The 22,005-nt window shown below is 34.1% G+C and overlaps 3 protein-coding genes across 5 annotated transcripts; 1 reads left to right on the top strand and 2 right to left on the bottom strand.

Annotated features, from left to right (window-relative positions):
• Nucleotides 1–899: 899 nt before the first annotated feature.
• Nucleotides 900–8,547, bottom strand: LOC140813607 (uncharacterized). 2 transcript variants are annotated; one of them, XM_073172198.1, is made up of 12 exons: nt 8,373–8,547; nt 7,898–8,243; nt 6,606–6,783; nt 6,486–6,535; nt 5,995–6,087; nt 5,828–5,916; nt 4,915–4,993; nt 4,671–4,753; nt 3,997–4,075; nt 3,206–3,911; nt 1,901–2,477; nt 900–1,578 (listed from the first exon to the last, which is right to left on the bottom strand). In XM_073172198.1, the coding sequence occupies exons 1-12, from the start codon at nt 8,402–8,404 to the stop codon at nt 1,446–1,448; spliced, it is 2,445 nt and encodes an 814-aa protein (XP_073028299.1). In that variant the 5' UTR covers nt 8,405–8,547; the 3' UTR covers nt 900–1,445. The 2 variants fall into 2 exon arrangements, with proteins under 2 accessions (XP_073028299.1, XP_073028298.1); XM_073172197.1 differs by having other exon boundaries at nt 5,828–6,087.
• Nucleotides 8,548–11,955: 3,408 nt separating this feature from the next.
• LOC140813473 (peptidyl-prolyl cis-trans isomerase FKBP42-like) lies at nt 11,956–16,406 on the top strand. Of its 2 annotated transcripts, none has more exons than XM_073171954.1 (8): nt 11,956–12,189; nt 12,446–12,533; nt 13,140–13,322; nt 14,261–14,350; nt 14,585–14,769; nt 14,863–14,985; nt 15,072–15,224; nt 15,935–16,406. In XM_073171954.1, the coding sequence occupies exons 2-8, from the start codon at nt 12,497–12,499 to the stop codon at nt 16,259–16,261; spliced, it is 1,098 nt and encodes a 365-aa protein (XP_073028055.1). In that variant the 5' UTR covers nt 11,956–12,189; nt 12,446–12,496; the 3' UTR covers nt 16,262–16,406. The 2 variants fall into 2 exon arrangements, with proteins under 2 accessions (XP_073028055.1, XP_073028056.1); XM_073171955.1 differs by having other exon boundaries at nt 12,440–12,533.
• A 23-nt stretch (nt 16,407–16,429) lies between these two features.
• LOC140813472 (sugar transporter ERD6-like 5) lies at nt 16,430–21,314 on the bottom strand. The gene is made up of 18 exons (XM_073171953.1): nt 21,050–21,314; nt 20,742–20,804; nt 19,421–19,510; nt 19,260–19,319; nt 18,756–18,821; nt 18,612–18,677; nt 18,458–18,533; nt 18,321–18,385; nt 18,143–18,235; nt 17,964–18,044; nt 17,794–17,878; nt 17,689–17,732; nt 17,552–17,614; nt 17,421–17,480; nt 17,295–17,345; nt 17,115–17,174; nt 16,910–17,024; nt 16,430–16,802 (listed from the first exon to the last, which is right to left on the bottom strand). The coding sequence occupies exons 1-18, from the start codon at nt 21,224–21,226 to the stop codon at nt 16,672–16,674; spliced, it is 1,446 nt and encodes a 481-aa protein (XP_073028054.1). The 5' UTR covers nt 21,227–21,314; the 3' UTR covers nt 16,430–16,671.
• Nucleotides 21,315–22,005: the final 691 nt, after the last annotated feature.

The raw sequence follows: 22,005 nt of genomic DNA, 5'->3' as shown, positions 1-22,005 counted from the left end.
GAGTTGCATATTAAATTCAATAGCTATGTGATACAATCATGAAATATTCATAGTGTCATTGTATGCACAACTAGAGAACTATTTCTTTAATGTACATCTCACACTATGGCCAAAGATTTCATGCACTATTATTTCGTTAGATCACACAGGATATCCACATCTGTAGGTGAGCAATAAATTGCCGACTACAATGCACTGGCTCCTACACATTTTGCAATTGCACCCAACCTCGCCACTTTGTGACCTTCGCGAAGTAGGTAAACGAGTCAAAGCACAATCTTAGGATGTAGAGCCTCAGTGTTGTACCGGGTCGTAAGGACTAATCATGTACAATCACAACTATAGACTTTTATTCTCGATGAACGATAACCACTTGGAAAGTTCGAGAGAGATGTGTTCGGTACAATCATCGTATGATTACACATTTGCATGATTGACGTCTCTATGCCTTACCATGAAACACGATAAACATTATCACAGGTGTCAGTCTCAAACTCAAGCGATCTTTATCCTTGTTTTTAGGCGACTGAATCGACTAGGAACGAATTTATAATATACATTGTTTACAAATGAGTTTCAAAATCGAATTACGATTAATTTGTATTAAAGTATAATCAATAATTTTATCTATTCTGATTGCATGAGTACACAGATAAAGTGAAATGAATCTATAAAAACATAAATTATATTAAAATAAAGATTGTTTATTACACTTAATTGAATAAATTCCTTAACAAACCGTTTGCTTGCAGGACATCTACTCTAACAAGAAATAGGGCAAATTATGAAACTTTATATGATTCTTTGTGAATACAAATTGTGAACGCAATTGAGAGAGAATTTATGTACCACACGGGGTAAAAGAGTAGGATAACTTCAGATACTCCAAGGATTGAAGGTAAAATAACAACCTCCACATTCTTTGCATTACTAGTCTCAGCATCAACAGGATTTTAGACAATTCCGATGTCAATGCTCAATTGTGGGTTTGCCAAATGATACATGAAGTATATTATATTCATTTACAGATACATGAACAGCAACTGAGCTGAATTAAACTCAGGCATTCCTTACACAGTTCACAGGATAAAAAAGACAAAACTAATCTAGTGAGGACAAAAAGTAAAAGAAAATCCCAGCAATATCTAACGAACTAACTTCTGAAGGAACAGAAGCATGGATTCATCAGCATTTGATGAATGAGGAACAAAACAAGCCATCACCTACTCTTTGAACGGATTCTAGTGCAGCAAGGATTGTCAACAAGATGATGAGACGGAACTAGAAAAACGAGGCTCCACGTTCTGGGAGCTTCTTCGAACTAAAATGCAGCTGAATAAATTAGATAAACATGTCAAGTTGCAATCAAACTTTGACGGCTCTCTCTCTCTCTCTCTCTCTCTCTCTCTCACAGCAGGACCCACTAAACCAAGCGAAAATCAAAATCAATGTTTTTGCTTCTGAGACACAAAACGAATTCCTTGCTTCCCCAGTTCAAAATTCTTGGCCTTTCCATCATCAAGATCTATGCAGACAGTTGATGTACCCTCAAAGACTTCTGCTACTGTTCCCCTATGCCTGGAAGAGATAAAAACGAAAAGTTAAACACCTATGCACCAAGTAATCCAAAAAGGTTGATAATTTGAAGGAACAAGACACCAACACAACTGGAAACTGTTATGTTGGGTTGGCATAACTTCATCAAATTACTAATTCTCTGCTTGGGAAAGAGGGAAAATTGTATTGGAATCAGATGTAAGGAAAAATCAATTAAATATTTAGGAAAAATAATAATTTACCATTAAATTTCCCCCATGGCCCATCCTTGAATACAAAACTCAACACAAAACCTTGAAATCTAAGGTATCCTTTAATATTTCATTCCAAGAGATACACTCACCAGGAGTTTGTGGAAAGCTGATGAATTTCCACCCTTTTCCCAGCAGCATTTTTTCCTAATTTTTGTAATACCCAGTTAGCATCAGTGAACTCCTTCATTGTGTTGTCTTCATGCCATTGAGATGAATCTTCATCTCCTTGTGCTGGTCTCCTACGTTTTGATCTTTGACCCCTGGTATATTTTATCTCTTCTTTCAGGGCGGTCAGGTTTCCGTACTTTGAATTGTTGGGAATTTTGAACTTCAAGTAAGGCTTAAGATTTTTCTCTGATGCCTGTGGAATCGATGGAATGCTACTTTTGTCATCATTCAAATCACCAAAAATAGTAGGCCCATCTTCTGAGTACATCATAGAATAATCATTGTTCTTCCTGCTAACTATGATATCTGATCCACTCCTTGCAGATTCAATATCTTCAGTGGCCCTTTTTCCAAGTTCTGAATGCTTATTCTTTGGAGAAACAGACTCATACCCATCATTAAAGTCTGAGACTTCTGAATTCTCACTCTTGATGTTAATCAAGTGACCCTCTTTCCCTCGTAACATGGAAGCTTTCACCGGGTCAGCAGGGTAATGCCCTGCAACTCGAAAGATAAATGTTTTTCTCAGCAAAACTATAAAGGGACAAAATACTGCAAGATGGAAAAAAACCTTCTTATTGCATACGCTGGCTCAATCAGGCTCAAAGAGATCTAGAGTATTGAGTTCGTATTACAGCTAAAAACAATAAAAGTTCTTTTTATAACTCTGTTTCTTCAACATGAGATATCTATCCTCATCTCGTAATTTTGGAAAATCTTAGCCTGCAGATGGCACCCAATTACACATAAAAGGACTCGTGCAGACTACTCACATTTACATTGCGTTGACAGATGAAACTTCATCAAGGGAAAATCAAGGATTTGAAGTTCTCAGAGTTCACGAAAATAGTTATTTTTTTTCCAATTTCTGTTAAAATGAATTCAAAGAAGATTTAAGATGCGTAGCCACATGCTCTTAGTTCTTACATATTACTAGCTTGCAAAACTTGAATACCCTCAAAGATTCAGTTATCAGTAAATAAGTATTCATAATGTGTAATTTCTACTGAATGACTTTTCGCAGAAACTTGAATACCAAACATATCACTAGCATGCCAAACTTGAACGCCCAACAAGATTCAGTTATCAGTGAATAACTATTTATAGTGTAATTTCTACATAATATGACTTTTGGCAGAATAAACATCTAATTGTGTGCACAGCAAAGCTTACCAATCCAATAGGAAAACGACAAAACGTATATACAAACGTATCACAGAACGTACATTTTGATGAAGTCAAATCTTGTCCCTTTCTAACAATTGAAGTGTCAGATCTAGGAGTTCTGGTGATATTTCTGCTTCGTCCACCCAAATGTATAACTAGCTTTGGTCCTTGAGCACCCGTAGCCACATTAATGTTGTTGCCAATGTCCTCCTTGTTAGTCGAATCATGAGGTTTATTACTTTTTATTTTGATTGTTCTCGATGTCTTATTTGCATTAGTTGTTGTAACCTCATCGACATACTTGTGTTTAGAGACACCGGACTCGTCAACTGAATAAATGCCATCTGTTAAATTTCCAGTCACAGGATCAGAAATTTTTTCTTTATTTTCACCACCAGTTCTAGATCCAGACAATAGTCCACCCATGTGATCTTCAAAACTCGGGGGACCATCAATTCCATGTGTAAAAGATGTTTCATTCCCTTTTTTCTTTCCATACTTCTTGTTCGAACACTTTTTTCCATTTTCTTTGTTCTTTCTTGGTGAGTTATCACCTATCCCTTTTAGAGAGAACTTCAATGAACTGCCGTATTCATTCTTTGACAACAGAGATCCACTCTCTTCATCATCTGAAAAGGGTGAAATGTCAAATATTTCTTCCTGAGCTGGCAAACCAGTAGCTGCCCTCAAGCTAGCAATCAAATCCTTGTCGGTTTCGTCTCTTCTTTTCCAAAGCTCCTGAACAGCCTCGTCAAGATTCCTAACCTGATAATGCGAGAGATATTAAGGGAAAACATGAGAAAGGGGAGAACTTACATGGCACACATCTCCAGAAACCAGAAAATCTAACCTGGCAGCATTCTCCACGACAAGTAGGGCACACATATTGGAGATTCCCATCAACTTGAAATTGACTATACTTGGCATCACTAAAATGGTGGCCAAAAAGGTTGAGGAAAGAAAATCAAAGTATGATACAATTAGATTGCGATTTATAACCCACGTAGCAAGTTCTCTAAACTAGAACACAAAGTTTGATGTAGTACCAGATAAAAAACAAAGCAACTCAAGAGAAAACAATTAACAAACTCCAACTAGTCATCAACCATTCTGTTAGGAGGTGGAAATACCAACTTCCCTGGGAAAGTCATGGATCCATCCTATAATTAAGTCAACTACTGTTGACCAATTGGGAAAATATGGCCAAACTGATATTTCACATGCCTACAACTCAAGTCACACATTCATGCCAAATCCTGAGCTTGGGGTGCTAATTCAGGAGCCAAACAGCAAGTCAATGCAGGAAAATAGGTGGTTGAATCTGCGGAGATGTTCTAATATTACCAGTGACATAAGTGAACTACAAAATGTTCTAAGTAATGAAGAAGAAAAAGAAAGAATACAAAATATTCCACGGCGGCAAGGCTGTGTTTTTCGGTTTTCAGTTCACTTTTTTCACCTAAAAATTTGTGAACAATTTTTAGAATGGTGAAAAGGGTCGAGGAACAAGTTTTAGAGAAAAACCTGATCCCGTCACAGGGACAATGTACCCAGCTTTGGCAGATATCACAGCAAACCATTGGTGTTGACTCGGAATCTCTATAGACCTGCAGTTTTTAAGGAAAATAAGCAATCAACTTGTTTTGCATTAAATCAAGTCCATATTTCACCTTGTTCATGTCAGGTATACAGGTAACATTAGCGAATGGATATTGAGGATGCACATAAATGCACAGGAATATCCTTGGCACTATGTTGTAACTTGTACCTTCAAACAAACAGGGCAGTAGTTTCCCTTAACAAATAATCTTCCACAAGCATCACAACAAGTATACCCTAGAAACCACCTGCAGCAATTCAAATATAGTATCACGAGAAGTGAAACTTATTTTACAAAATTTCCATGTTTTCTGGAGCAGAAAAGGGATAAACCCTAAGATAAAATTTATGGGACAAACATACACATGCATGTATACATATAAATAATAACATACTATATATTCAACATATTTCATAAATTTTAATATAATTATCCTAGGTAGTCATTATTTAAAATTTACTCGTTAAAATTTCAGCTAATACATTAAATACGATTAAGAAATTAAAATGTTTTTGAATATATAAGTTCGAGTCGATTGATACAATTGAGATTTACTGCAATTATTATAAATTTTTTGTTAGAAAATATTAAGGGATTGTTTTCTCCTGAACAAATAATTTGAAGAATATCAGGAAGGCTGCTTTTCTCCAGAATTGCAGCAGATTTAACACCTTCAAGCTCGGCTATATTGCATACGTACTCTCATGAAAGAAGGCAAAACCTATGAGATACAATGACATCTGCAAGTTTCACAATTCACCCGGCCTCCTCCTTAAAAAATAATCCAAAATGCATTCATGCACTCTTACACCGTTTTTATCATGGTCAAACACTAAAACCCACTTTCAAAAAACCCAAAATTTAATTCATCGAACACCCAATACTTTATTCATCAAATGTACTAGAGAACATGATATCAGAAAGGCTGATATTCGTTAGTTGAACTCTACATAATTTTTTATCTGTAAACATCGAGAATCTAAGACGTAAAAGTAATATCAGCAGGACCAGGGGTGTGGTAAAAACAACATGATATAATCCACATAAGTGAGAGTCTTTAACAAGCGATGAAAACTCATACCGAACACTTAGACCATTTCCTGGGACAGAAGAACCACAGCTGTGACACTTCGTATGCTCTGGACACAAATAAGGACCGTGGCCAACATTCTGCATGTTTAAAAAGTGAACTACACGAGCACAAATAATACTGGTATAGTTGCAAGAATAAGGGATACACAGAGCCACCTTATGAGGAGGTTGCTGGCAGTAACAATGGTAAGCACTATCACATCTTTTGCAAAACATAAATTTTTTGGGATCTCCAGTCCTTCGACAAACCTAAGGATAATAAAGTAGAAAAGGTAAGGATAAGTTGCATCTACATTTTCATTAATTTCCACAAACAATCAAAATATGACGATGGCGCCCCAAATCTGAAAATTCCAAGAAAACATTTGAAGGGTTGAAAAATATGCATCCTCACTCATCTCTATAACATATAACTTTCAGTGAAAAGGGCTATTTTAAGTAACTGGAATGGTCAGACAAAAAATTGCCATGTACGCCTCGATTTTTTGTTTACGTGTGCAATTCTCATGCTAGACAGAACATTATGGACTAAAATGACATTATCCATAGCTTTGCATGAGCGCAAATTTTCTACACTTTTATCACAGCAGAATAGCTTTCCCATAATATACAGAACACATTCCATAGTTCAGATTTTTTAAAATCACCTCACATGTTCGGCATGAGGGGCAGCTCCAAGAACTCCAGTGAAATAGATCTGTGACCAAAAATTCCATCACAAAAAGGTACAAGCTTGTTTTCCACAATTTGTTTACCACATATAGTACCTCTATTTCGAGACCAAGATTTTAGACAGCTCCTGTGATACTTCTTGCCACAACTATTGCAAGCTAGCATTTTTCCCGTCCTTCTACTTCCGTCATTTTCCCCGCAAAAGCATAGCCGGCACATTACTTTGGTATTTGATTGACCCCCCTCTTCTCCGGTAACATCTCTCACATAACCCTGCTTATTTGGTAAGCATGTCAAGGAAACAGATGAGTTTTTTTAATCATAATTATATTTACAAAACCTTAAAAAAGCAACTATTCTAATGTATGTGCCCTGAATTAGAATGAAGTCCCATTAACCAATATAGTCAGACTCATGAATTCTCTGCACGTAATGAGCAGATCCCTACACATTACACGACAAAAGAATTGACTTATAATGGCAGAGAAGCAATTGACTTATAACGGGTCAATTACCAAAACTGGAGTCATCAGTGACCATAAAGAAAATTTAAATGTTGACAAAATCAAGAGCTAAAAGTTATAATACCGTTACCAACAATTCTGTGATAAGCGACGATATCTGTTGCCGTTACACACTAATATTTATTTAATTTCCAAAAAGTGTTCTTGACAAATGTATTCAAGTGATGTCCTTAAAGGACAACACCAAAGTTAGCCAGAATCCAGATCAAAAAAATGGGTAACAATCTGCTAATACAATTATAAATTTCCCATGCACATGGAGCCATGGTTCGCTGGAATGGTCTGGAATGGTGATTCTGGAATTGAAATGACGCTTGTCACATCAAAGTTTCAGGAAAAGAGATGTCCGGTAACAACTGCCGATTTCTGAAATTGGCGTCATAGAAGGTATCAGCCATCACGCAAAAAATTTATGCTCTGTAATGGCGCTTTTTTAACAGATCGTGGTGATTTCTTGGGATTCTAAGATTTTTTTTTGTTCTTCTATTGGTAATTTTTCAAATTTCTGGATTTTTGTATTTTTCTACCACAAAACTCCACGGTGGTCGCAGCGACCATTCCATGAAATGTCAATAAAACTGTAACAACAGCTTATATGAGCCCCTCAGCAGCCGTGCACCGACTGCATGGCCCCAATTTTCATATGGAAAAAGAACTCCTATGAGGAGAACACATTTGCTTGATCTCAATATAATCAACACCAAAACATGTAGACACTATATGCATCAAAATACCTAATGCAAACATGTGGAGAACACATTCAGGTGGTTATTACCAATAAACTATAAAATGCATTGCAATCCAACGTCTCGGAATTGAAAAGAAACCTTATTTAGGCAAAGCATGATTACTAAAACCCTCACCATCTTATTCTTATCACCAGACTCAAAACTCCTCGCATGATCCTCAGCCACGCTTGAGGGGCCAGCAGCTTGTTTCTGCAGCGCTGCCCTCTTCACCTTTGCGTAAGCATCACCCTCCCCAGCTCCACCTCCCACCACAAGGGTTTCCGGAATTTGCTGCAGCGGAGCTGGGGAAACAATAACCTTCGGCACCTTGACCTGAATCGTCGCATTCTCCCTGGCTTTGATCAACCACGGGTCGTTCAAGAACTGCTCGACCCCAGCAACCTCCTGCAAAAATTCCTTCAGGCCCTTCTCGCTCTGCAATCTTCGAGGAAACCCAAGAGCGCAAGAACATATCTTTCGACTGCAAACACAAAAAAAGAGAGAGATTTATCCCAACTCAAAAACCCATCTAGCAGACACACACACACACTCCACTGCGCGTAAATCCACACATTAATGGGCTCAGTCCACGGATTAAGAGAGAGATTACCAGGTAATCGGGCAAGAAACATGAAAAGCCATCGAATTTGAAAAATTATATATATATTAAGGGAAATTATTTTTAATTTTCCTTTGAGCGAGTGGTGGTATTTTCGTGCAGACAAATTATTTATTTTTACGGCGCTGATATATTGGAAAACCCACAATTATTTTGAGGGAGAAAGGGTGACGAAAGGAAATCTGTGAATCATTAGGCCTCGCTTGATTTATATATTATGGAAAAACATGATTTTGCTCCCCTCTGCTTTCAAGAATTCTACATTTAACAGACATTTCTTTTTAATATTATTTTATTTTTCCATATTTGTTTGCAACTAAAGAGAACACATCCACATAATTTATCAAGCGTATTTTGCTTTATAACTTCAATCAACTATTTAATAAAGAAAATATCAAGTCTGAATGATTCGAAACTCGAACTTTTAACTATATTTAGCTCGAACTAGATATCAACTTCAAATATTCTTACATTTTAAAACGAAATGCTCATTCTTGTTATATTTGGAGTGTTCGACTATAATTTTTTCGTAAAAGAAATAATCAAAAAAATAATTTGATAATTATTTTTTAATTAATGGGTTTTTTGGGTATGAAAATTTGCTAAAGTTGCTATCTATATATATATATATATATATATATATATATATATATATATATATATATATATATATATATATATATAAAAGCAGAGTTTTTGCCAAAAATAGTAATTTCCCGCCAAAATGTCATTTCTATAAAAGGAAATATTTATCATCAATATTGAAATATGTGCACTGCAATAAATGATCACTTCAATTATTGTTTGCATTGATTATATCAATTCATTTAATTCAATTTTGAATTTAATTAATTTTTATATTAATTCAAATGTAATTTATGTATTAAATATTTTTTTATTTTTTTCCTCAAATTGAAACTAAACTATATTGAAAAAGTAAACTATATTAAAATTTTTTGCATTAATTATATCAATCAGTTTAAGTAAAAATTATATAAATAAATTTAAAATAAAAATGATTGCAATGTTCAGTATCACTCATGAAGTAAATCATTTAAAAATAAATTTTGCTATTTTAAATAATTTATTTCTCAAAATACTTACTAAAAAATAAATACTATATTTAATTAGTTTATTTAAATTTTCTAAAAATAAAATTGGTTGAATGTTAAAAATTATCATTACAACAAAGTATTCCAATGGACATTAATGTACTATTTAATAATCATAATTTTTTTTATCCCAAATACATATTATTTCGAAATTACCTTAATTTTAAAGAATTATTGCATTGTAATTTTTTTCCAAAATCATATGTATATTGTATATCTTGATTTGTCTTCTTAAAAATTCAAATAAAATAGCACAAGAAAATTAAAAGAGATAGATTCAAACGAATTTCAAATGGACATTAAATTACTTTCGATACACATGTATATTACCCTCAATAATCAGAAATTTTTGACACTCAATGCATGCAATTCGGGATTTCCATAATTTGAAAGAGTTAATGTATGTTATAATTCTGTCAAAAGCATCCAATGTATAACTTTTTGTATCTTGAGATGTCTTATTTGAATTTTAAATTATAAATAATGCAATATTACATATTATATTTGAAACCAATTTTATTAAATTTATATTATTAAATTTATCTATTCCAAAATTGAATTCTGAAATGACTCTTTTTTTCAGTACAATATATGAGTTGAATCCTTTCAAGATGTAATGTTCGATTAAATTTATATTTGTTCGTTGTAATGAAATACCTACATATAGAAACAACGAGACATTAAGTTTGAAATCTATCTTTCATGATCAAGAAATAAAAAATATTATTCTTCTATTTATACAAAAATTTAATTATTATTTTTTACTGATGTGATAATTTTCTTTTATATTACAAAGTTCACGTATACATGATAGTATAATCTCCCGTAATGGAAATGATTAAACAAATTCTAAAGAAAGAAAACATCTTATTAGAAAACACCTTTTAAAATTTGTTGACATTATTTTGGAATACACATAGTAAATGTTAATAAAATAACTTTTCTGATTTATACATAATCTACTTATGATCAAATGTTTCATTTTTCTTTCGGAGTAATAGGCTGTTGTGTATATTACGAAAATATTTTGTAAATTAAATCACAACCCATTTGGATAAAGATATTGATGAAAAAAATTATTGTTATCATTCAAATGTGTCAAACACGTGTCATATCACAAAATTGTTTGTGAATGTGGATTTAGACGAAATTTCTGAATTTTTAAAAAACTATTTTTTATTAATTTTATTGAATGTGATTTAAAAATATTTTCTTATCACATGTTAAAAAATAATAATATATAACTTCTCGAAAATTAAATAATTAAATATGTATTAAAGTTGATGGCCGACATCAATACACTAAACACGATAAACATCATGTTATTTCCTTAGGCTAACACGATCTAAATTTTTTATATATGATAGTGATTATTATCCAAAAAAATTAATTGACATGCGTTGTATATAACAAACTTTTTAAATTAGTGAAAAAATAGTTTTTATTTTTATTTTTTATAATTGTATTATTTTTTAAAATTTAAATATCTATTTGTTTTTCACTAATTTTTAATAATATCATCTCGTGCATCGCACGAGTTAAATACTAGTTCCAAATAATTTTTCAGTATGATTTTTTTTAATATCATTTCCTCATAAATTATTTGTCATGATTTGCTTGTCATTAGGTATATTACAATTTACAAATAAAGAAACACATCTACATAATTTATTAAAATTTTCATTTCAAACAATATAATAATATTATTAAAAAAAATTCTTCAAGGTAGTCTAAATATTATGCAACTCGAATTTTTAGATATTTTTGGCTTAGATTTGGCTCCAATTAGATATGAGTTTTACATATTCTAACATTCATTTTCATAAATTATGTTTGAACCATTAATTGGAAATATAGACTCGAAAAACATTAACCATTTTCGATGACAAAAACTTATGAATAAAATATCAAAAAAATATTAGTTTAAAATTTATATGTGAAAAAAAAAAGATCGAAAAATATTATGAATATAATACATAGTATATTATTAAGTGTGAGTGAGTTAGAAAAACTTATTGGAGAGGACACCAAAATTTCTTCTCTTCAACATCACATATAAATTATAACAATTCCAACCACATCAATCCTATGTCTGAAATCTTCCCCAAAAATGAAAGTTCTAACTGTACCAACACCTTTGAAAACTTCTCAATTTTTTTAAAAAACCTTACGATTAGTATTTTTAACGCAAAAAACTTATCTTTTTTCTATCATAATATTATTATATTTTTTTTATTGAAATTAAGTTTAATAGAGAAATAGATTTTTTGTCATATACAACCATGTATACAAACACACTAATTATAATATTCATATCAAATTACAAAAATAAAATGTTCATTTTCTAAATTGATTAAACAATATTTCAAATATCTAATATAATATTACACGCAACGCGTTTGTCTCAGTAGCTAGTTATTTGAATGAATTTATGATGGATCGAGTTCACAAAGAAGCTCGAATGGATCGGACGGATGAGAGTTATTCGGAATCTTAACGGATCTTCTATCTGTATTGGATCCGACCGGTCAACCGAAAACTGTTAGAGCCTGCGAATATATGGTCAGTCCAAGCATTTCATTCTCTTTCTCCAGAATCTTCTTCGATTGGTACAAAGATAAACACACACTTTCACGCACTCAGAGGTGAAAAGGATCCGGCAATGTGTGTATAAGCAGAAGATTGAGCTGATTAAGGTAATCGTGCCACTGTTGCCCTCTTTATTAGGGTTTTCTGAATTGAACACCATTTTTGGCTTTTTATTAAACTGCTGGACCAGAGAAGTGAAGTTTGCTGCGTTGATTCATTTCTGTTATTTGTTATTTCGTTGATTGATCTACAGGCCATTTTGACTGGAGTGACTATTATTGAGTATCATATGATCTGCCTCTAGCTAAAATTTATGTTTTTTTTACTTTCTTTTTGTTGGATTTTGCATTGTGAAAGATGCAGATTGAAAGGAGTTGATAACAGATATCAGTAATCTCTTTTAAGATATAAATAATGGTGGAATTGGAGGAGAAGCGAGTGCCTTCGCCAGGTAGTTACCATGTTCTGGCGTTTTTCATCTCAAGTTTGGTTTAGAAATTGTGGTGTTTTTTAGATTTTGTGTCAATACTTCTATTGGATGCCTGGAATCGTGTGGTGTGTGATAGCGTGTCATTTTCCAAGCATTGTGTGAGGTGCACGAATTAAAAATTGGATAGTTGCTACACACACACACAGAGATATATATATGCATAGAAGACCTGCTCCCATAATCCATAAATAGCTCTGGTTGAGTAACTCAGCAGGGCCGGGGCATGCTTCTCTGCTGCCCCAAAGGTAAGATTTTTCAAGTTTTTAAAATTCCCTGAAAATGTAAAATTATCTGGAAATTTGGAATTCACATGGTGTAGTTTTACTGATCTTTCTAAGATGTTTGATTTTGGGGAGTCGTATATTTAAGACTAATACTACTGTTACTATGATAATATGTATTATTGTTAACTTTACTCCTAGAGTGACCCCTTACAGCACTTGAATCACGAGGGTAGTGTTTCTCTAGCAATGTGAAGTATTTTCTGTATGCAGATCAATTATAAAATGGTTATGTTTATTTTAAAATGAGAATATTTGAGATGAATAAAACATGCATCATTTGCAGATCGAGATGGTGATGATGAAATTGTTGCTGAAGGTGCCTCAGTTGTGCATGGAGAACTTCCTCAAGATGACAGTGGCCCCCCTAAGGTTAGTTCTGCTGTGGAAGTTCTCCATGAAAAAGTGACAAAGCAAATTATAAAGGAAGGCCACGGTCAGAAGCCATCAAAATATTCGACATGCTTTTGTAAGTTCAATGATAAGATTTTATTTACCTCTTAATTGCTTTCCATGAGTTATTAAATGCTCTCCATGAGTTAGCATATTTGACTTTTCGATTTAGATAAATGATGTTAAATAATGAAGATCCATGTATACATGCACGTTAGCATCCCATGGACTCGACATTCTGCCAAATGATGAGTTGGGGATGGGATGACCATGACACTGTAACAAAATTCATGTCTGACTAAATTTTATCTATCTGGAAGAACGTTTGTAAGATTTTAAGAAAATCCTGAAACATACTTATGAGAAGTTTGAAAAAGAAATACCAAGCCATGAACTGAGGGAACAACATAATCTTCTACAGTTGGGAAAGGTAGTGTAGATGTGGGAAGATAGGAGTTTCGAGTATTTAAATAATTTCAGGAACTGTCCTATACCTCGATCTAATTCTCCTGGATGTTATAATGTTCCAATATGAACCAGATTCTTATTTCTCATACGATTTTGCTTTATTGTTTGGAAATTTTAACCGATCATAGCCTTTTTTCATGACCTTATTCCTCTTCTTGTGCTCATAGATCTTTTATTTGATTCATGTAAGGAATGGGTGTACCCTCATGAAGGCAAATAATGAAACTTTACACTGGTCGAATTTGATTACCTTGTGTCTGTGAATTATCATGAAAATGGTTGCTGGACTTACAAGTGCCGCAATCTTTGTTCGGGTGTTTCCTAAAAGTTTTTGAATTTCAAATTTTTGATGTTATTTTCAAATAAAACTCTTTGATCCGGATGCTGCTGATGTAATGTTGTCGTGGACTTTCATTTATCGTTTGAATTTTCACTTGATTCATTTCTTTTGAAAGGGTAGTTTAGAGTGATTTGCCTGCTGTGTTTGAAATTTCCGTCGCTTTAATGGGGAAGAGGTACACAAACTAACCTCAAAATTTTTGTCAGTGCACTACAGGGCATGGACTGAAAGTACCCAACACAAGTTTGAAGATACATGGCATGAACAGCAACCCCTTGAGCTTATCCTAGGCAAAGGTAATGCATAAGGAGTTATACGTGATGGTTTTCGTGAAGGTGGTAGCTGTAGTTATCTGTACACACGCTCGTTTGGATCTTTTTATGACGAATGACAAAATAAATATTTATTTTTAAAAGATTTTTTGGTCCATGAGAGTTCATTGAACATTTTCATTGATGTACCGTGAAAAATGATGGGATATAAGTTTCTGGCAAAATGTGTAATATTTGTCTTCTGATATTTTCCTACAGAGAAAAACGAAAATACTGGGTTGGCTATTGGAATTTCTAGCATGAAATCTGGAGAACGTGCATTGCTTAATGTTGGTTGGGAACTAGGATATGGAAAAGAAGGAAATTTTTCTTTTCCAAATGTTCCACCAATGGCGGATATTGTGTATGAAGTTGAATTAATTGGTTTCGATGAAACCAAAGAAGTGCGAGTTTTATATCTCTCTCCGTGCTTAAAGTTTTCGTGGATTACTTTAGATTTCCAAATATTCACTCTCTCTTGACAAATCATTACACAGGGAAAAGCTCGCAGTGACATGACAGTAGAAGAGAGAATTGGTGCAGCAGATCGAAGAAAGATGGATGGGAATGAGTTGTTCAAAGAGGATAAATTGGAGGAGGCAATGCAGCAGTATGAAATGGTTGCAAAATTACTGCTCTTAACTACTTCTTTTGTTGTTTTCATTTTCTTAATTAACATTCCTTACTGCATTTTTTTGTGCTTTAGGCCATAGCATACATGGGAGATGACTTCATGTTCCAGTTGTTTGGGAAGTACCGTGATTTGGCTTTGGCAGTAAAAAATCCTTGCCACCTTAATATGGCAGCCTGCTTCATAAAGCTCAAGCGCTATGATGACGCTATTGCCCAATGTGGTATTGTATGTAGATACTTCCTGAAAATTCATCCGCACAGAACTGTTTTGACCGTTTATTTTATTTCAACTCTCTCATCATCAAATTTTGTTGAACCTTTATTCAGCTTCAAAAGTAAATAGTCACTTGGTCAATGAAATGTGCCGGCTAGGATCTTGTCTCTTTTGGAGGAAACATGAGTACATCGCCTTTTGATCCTAATGTTAGTCGGACTACATGTTTCTATTACATTTTTCCAAATATTGAGTACAATCCAAACATTTGAAACGGGAAAAAACTAAATCATAGATGATTTCAGATACTTGATGTAATATCAAGCTGTTATAATAAGATCCAGGATAATGTTTACAGGAGAAAAACGAGGTGACTTTTAACAGAAAGTAGAAACTTGATTTTGCATGACGATGGTCATAAAAATTGCGTTTTGTATCTAAAAAATTCACAAGCTTTATCACTTGAATTTTTCTTTTCTTCTTGATCACGTGGTTCGTGTTCTGTTTCCCATAGACCTACTGGGTTACTTTTTCACTTTATACATGATTTGCTGAGTGTTTGCTATAATAGCTAAATGGAACTTTGCATTTAAAAAAAATGGAACTTGAATTTCTGGATCAATATGATGTTATCTTCCCTTACTATGTCATTTGTACTCTCTTTTTTTTTTGCTGGTATCACTACCATAATAAAAATAAGACTTGAAGGATGTTGCGGCTAGGTGTTGGCCGAGGAGGTAAACAACGTCAAAGCGTTGTTTCGACGTGGCAAGGCTAGAGCGGAACTTGGACAGACAGATGCTGCTCGTGAAGACTTCATGAAGGCCCGAAAATTTGCCCCTGAAGACAAAGCAATAACAAGAGAGTTGCGCCTGCTAGCAGAAGATGACAAAGCTGTTTATCAGAAACAGAAGGAGCTCTACAAGGGATTATTTGGATCACGTCCAGATCCAAAACCAGCAACGAAAAATGGGTTGGTTTCGATTTGGTATTGGTTTCTGTCATTGTTCTCTCGACTTTTCAAGAAAGAGAGACGAAAGGCCGACTGATGTTTGATGCGAGGTTTACATAATATACATTTACAATTGTTCAAGAACGAATACAAGGGATGCTAATGCAGACAATTCCTGTTTATTGAGTTCCTGAACCAACTCGGAGTTCAGCTACCATGATAATATATTCCTTCTTTTTCCCTCTAGATTTCCTTTTTCTAAAAAGATACGTAAACTGCCAGTACTGGGTATTGATTTATGGGTGCTTGTGCTCGAAATTGAGATCGGTTCATAGAAATCTTCGAGCATGTTAAACTTGACGCGCTATAGCAAAGCAGCTAGTAATTCTCTTGCACAACTAAATTTTTATTTTGCAAATAAATTTCCAAAGCCTGCAAACAAATATTCAACATTTCTCCACCATCCATGTGCAACCTTTAAAGAGCTTTGCTGCGTACATGTAGTGCCTACTTTGCTAAACCGAAGGATACCAAGGATGCCTGTATTTCTTCCAATGTACGCCCCTTCGTTTCCGGAACAAGCTTTATGACGAAGATGATCGTAAATCCACAAATGGCTGAGAAAATGAAAAATGTACCTGAAAAATTCGAAATGGTATCACCAGGTTACTCGAAAGTTTAGAGCTCCTGTTTACTGAATTGGTCGGATATTTGAAACTAAAATTAGAGGGGGCCAGTGTATCACCTGCAAAGCTCCACTGTACAAGAAAGTTGAATGAATATGTTATAATCCAAGAACCAAACCAGCTTACCACTGCCACCAGGCTTCCAGCTACACCTTTCACATTTATAGGAAATATCTGAAATATCGATTAAATGTCAGACATATTGGTGAGATTTGAACTATTTCTGGCAAATATATAAGGTGAAGTTCTGATATAGTGTTGTACCTCTGACATTATAACCCAAGGGATGCCTCCCATGCCTAAAGAAAATGATCCAGTAAAAATCTGATGAAAAGTTAAACAAGTCTTTGTTCATTGAAGCCGATGGAATGAGAAATGCTTTATAGGATATGCCAATATTCTAAGTGTTGTCACGTTTTCGAGTTACTAGTGGCAATGAATTACCAAGACTCCACCAAGAGATAGCAAGGGACTGGATTCCCATAGTTTAAGGTCCTGCAATTGGAGGATAATATACGTCATGTATCCAGATCATCATGATGCGTGAAAGAGATTGGTAGAAGATAAGACCTGTAAGAAGAATGATAGCCCAATCAAGAAACAACCCAAGCATGTTCCTGCCGCTGAAACCTGCAACAGAAAACCTTTCAGAAGATGGTCATAATAGCTAAATGAAGGTAAGGGCGATATAATCATGTTACCAAAAGCAGTGGACGTCTCCCAGACTTATCCATCAATAGGACTCCTAAAACTGTCATTGGAACCTGCAAAAGGGAAGTATATAAAATGGGAGAAATAGAATCCAACAATCAAAAAACGAAATACAGAACATAGAAACCTGAATGATAACCATAGCTGTCGTGCCCACTCTTTCTGACAAACCTGTAATAAGCTAAAGATTAGAATTATTCTTCATACTCGTCTTTGAGTAAATGTTCTTTACCAGCTGACACAAATATAGAACTTGCATAGTATGCTATTGCATTGACGCCTCCGAATTGTTGTAGCACCATCAGGCCGACCCCGATCTGTGAATATGAAACACATACTTGGACAGCGTAAGTCACATAAAACAAATCATTAATCCTCTTGAAGAAATAGATGGAACCTTACAGCAAGTGAGTGAGCATATTTCCATTGGAACAATTCTATTATGCTGGATTCCTTGAATTGTTCTAAAGTTGCAGTATAGTCCTACGAGTACATGAACACATTGTATGTGTGTCAAAGCAAAAGAATAAGCTGGAAAATTTAAAAACCATCCTACAAGCATTAAAAATAGAAGAGGCTACTCTAATTTCAGCAGCTTCTTCAAGAATGTTAGCTCTCATCCCGCGCAAGCGCACCAAAGATGATTCACTGCCATCCCACTGACCATTCTTAGCCTGGAAAAATTCGAACATGACTAAACAGACCTATTCCATGATCTTCAAGTTTAACAAACTTCAACAATATTCAATCTGAGTTTACCAGCCATCTGGGGGACTCTGGAATGAAGAGTAGGGCCACAAGCTGTATTACACACGGGATAATTCCTAAAATGCAACCTGATCACTTCAACTGCCTTGCACATATATCTAAGAAAGCGAATATGGAAAGGAAATTACCTGTCAAAGCCAAGAGACGCCATGTTATGACATTACCAACTAGGTACATTATGGAGGCACCAAAACATATCATCAACTGAAGCATCAGAAGCACACTAGCCTAAGCAGCTATAAAAATTTTGACTTGAAAGTATGAAGCAGATTTCCATTTTACCTGGTTCACTGCTGTAAATGCTCCACGGAGATTCTTCGGTGTTATTTCCGCTATATATACAGGTACCTAACATAATAAAAACTCTAAAAAACCTTCAAAGGGTAAATCAAGGAAGGGAATTTGGGAGTATGAAACCGTATGTACCACATAAGAAATAATTCCGACTCCAAATCCTGTTGACAACCTTCCAATGTCAAGCCACAAAGCATTCTGTTGGGATGCAGTAATCAGCAACAATGAAAAACTTAAAAAAACTATTTGACCCTGCATGTAGACAAGTATTCGTACATGCTTTTCGATGTACCACCAGTAAAATTTTAAATAATGTGAAGCAATGTCTGCTTTCTTCTCTCATACAAACACTGCCCCACCCAAATGTATAATCAATTGAAATTGTGTATGAGTATGTATTTAGATGAGAATAAAAGCATGATATAAACTTTCCTCAAGAAACTTGCACTTTACTTAGACTTGCACATGGAGATCATTATGTTAGCCTTTACACAAGTTCTTGTAAGTATATTTCCTTTCCCTTCACCTCCCAACTCCAATGAAGTTCTTAGTCCACCCACGAATAAATTCTTATGCAAATTGAATATTTCCAACTCATCAGAGATAAAAACATGAGTAAACAATGAGCAAAAATACCTTTGAAAAGACTATAGCAAGCCATCCAAAAACGTTAAACAACAGTGCGATGCCCATGGCCTGTATTATTTCATTAATTTTGCATGATCCAGAGAAACAAATAATTTCCATCGGTGAAATTTTGTAATATTCAGGCAAATCAGGAAAACAAAGGAGCTTACTCCTCTTCTCCCAAAGAGATCTGCTACCTTCCCACTAACCACTGCACCAACCATTGCTCCAATGGTTGATATTGAGCCAAACAATGAATACTGCGATGCAGAATCTAAATGAATGGTGTCGGTAAAATATACCACATACACATATATAAATGTTGCCAAAAATGTGAATTGTAAACATAACTGTTAAACCATCATCAGAAATGAACTTATTTATATAAAGTTTGAAATGCTTTCTTGATGAAATATTGCCTTACATTAACTTTGTTCACCAATTGACACTCACTGGCGTGGAATAATCATTTTAGCACACCAGAACACCACTTACTATTCTGCTTCAACAATGATATTCAAGATTGGATGATGCGATTTGAAGGGTTGAAATACAAAAATAGTGGAATAAACCGGAGCATTCAAGTTGTCATCAACTTCATAACAAAAGAATATGCCTCTAAGATGTTTTAGAATAAGGGTAGCTCCACAAAAGAAAAACAAAAGCTAGTTCAAAGCCATTATAAGATCTAATCTGCTAGGATAAGAGCATGGGAAAACATAAATTTGTAAAATGGAATGTTTTAATGTTCAAATAGCCAAGTAATTTCAAAATTGCTGTAAAGTTAGTTCTTTGCCGACTATCAAGGATGGTGACAAGAGAGCAAGCCACCAATCCTGGACCATGAAACAGACAGGCACATACTCTCCTTATACTTGTCGAGCAGCACACATAATAAAGGCCAAACTGTTTCTAATGTTATCTCATGAATTAAACCTTGCTGCTACTGTTTCTAGCTAACCTTGGGAAAATACTGAAGTTAGCTGGACCCAATCTTATGCAAATGTGAGGAAGTGATCAGTTACTATCTCTAATCCCGTGCTTTCTTCCTTTGACGTGAAGGTGTGAGAATCAAACAATACTGGCACCGTAGTAAAACCTTGAAACACCACGGAAATGGATTCTACTTAAGTTGAACCGCTTTTCCATTATAAAAAAATTTCATCAATAAACATATTGTTGGTGCATTTAAAACTGTTGCATCAAATTTTTAACTCTTTCCATATTTATCTTTGTTGTTTCAACTAAAGAAAAAATCAGAACACATCCTCTTGCAACACTGACTGGTCACCAAGTACCGACACAATATCTGGCTCATTTCTATACAGATAACAATCTGAAATTAGTTACAGCAACAAATTGGGTAACCTGTCTATTGAGGTCCTGGAATTCCGGTATAAAACATGAGAAACAAAATATAAGAGTGAAAGTTTATTATACAACTAAAGTCCATATCTTTCAAATGTGTAGGCAACTTCAAAATTGATTTACCTCTGCTAAGGATAGACCTAGATCCTTAAGAATCCCAGACTGCGCCGGGGATGAAAATCCCACCTGCAAATTTATAGCACAAGCATTCCAATTCAATTCACTAGTTTTAAAAGAGCGCACCAACAATCAACAACAGGTTGAAAGGTAAAAAAATTTCAAATTCTGCCAAGTTTATATAAACGATATTTAAAATATATATTAAATAGTCATAGCCCACTCTTTGATATGCCTGAAAAACCAGTGGCCAAGAAAACAAAAAGAACAGTAATCTATACTTGAACATGGTCATGCATACAGTGAAAACATACAGCAGAACCAAAAACAAAAGAACCCAAGACGGCGACGAAGGTGCTGAACACAAGAACACCGGTCATGGAGGCAGAACTGCTCCGCCGCCCGCCGCCGCGGACATCTGAAATTATCCTCGGAAGCAAAGGAACGCTATTGCTACCGGTGGCTTCATCAACTATGGCTTCCGGCTCCATTTAGGACAGTGAATCAACAGCAAGGATCACTTCGTATACACAGAAATTGCTCGAACGGGAGAAATGGCGTCGAATGTTAGTTCCTTGTGGGGAACGATGAACTAATTTATACTTCCAGCATATTTATAAGAAATTAATTAAATTATTGATTATTATTATTATTATTATTATTGTTATTTTAAAAAAAATAAACAAATTGACTAATTAAATACCCATATAATATATAAAAAAAATAAATAAAATAAAATAAAAATAATTTAACAAAGAAAATATAATTTTGGTATTAAATTATTCAAATAAGGATATTCTCTGATTTTATGGTATATTGATTGAGAAAATCTTGTGCTACTAATTATTTTATCCTTGAATAAATTTCTTTATATATAGATTGTTTATATTATATTTTTAAGCATTAATTCCTAGACCAATTATTTGACCATATTCTCACTTTTCACCATATTTCTATATTCTTGTATATACTGTGAATTTATAAAAATCTAATGATAAATTATTTTTAGATTTAATCATAATTAATAATTATAAAAATATAAAAAGAATTAATATTATCCTAAAAAAAATTATACATGCGAGTGATCATTTTATAAATCCATACTATTTATATTAATTTTATCTATTCTATATTATAATGGATGAAAATGTAGAGTGACTATCTTATAAATATAACCCGTGAGACCGTCTCACACAAGTTTTTGCCTTAGAAATAACATAAAATTATATACATGAATAATTATTTTGATTAATTATAAAAAATTCGCAGA

This window comes from Primulina eburnea, chromosome 15, assembly GCF_022965805.1.
Source record: "Primulina eburnea isolate SZY01 chromosome 15, ASM2296580v1, whole genome shotgun sequence".
NCBI classification, from domain to species: Eukaryota; Viridiplantae; Streptophyta; class Magnoliopsida; order Lamiales; family Gesneriaceae; genus Primulina; species Primulina eburnea.
The sequence above is the reverse complement of the archived record's forward strand: the minus strand, read 5'-3'. Positions and strand labels throughout refer to the sequence as shown.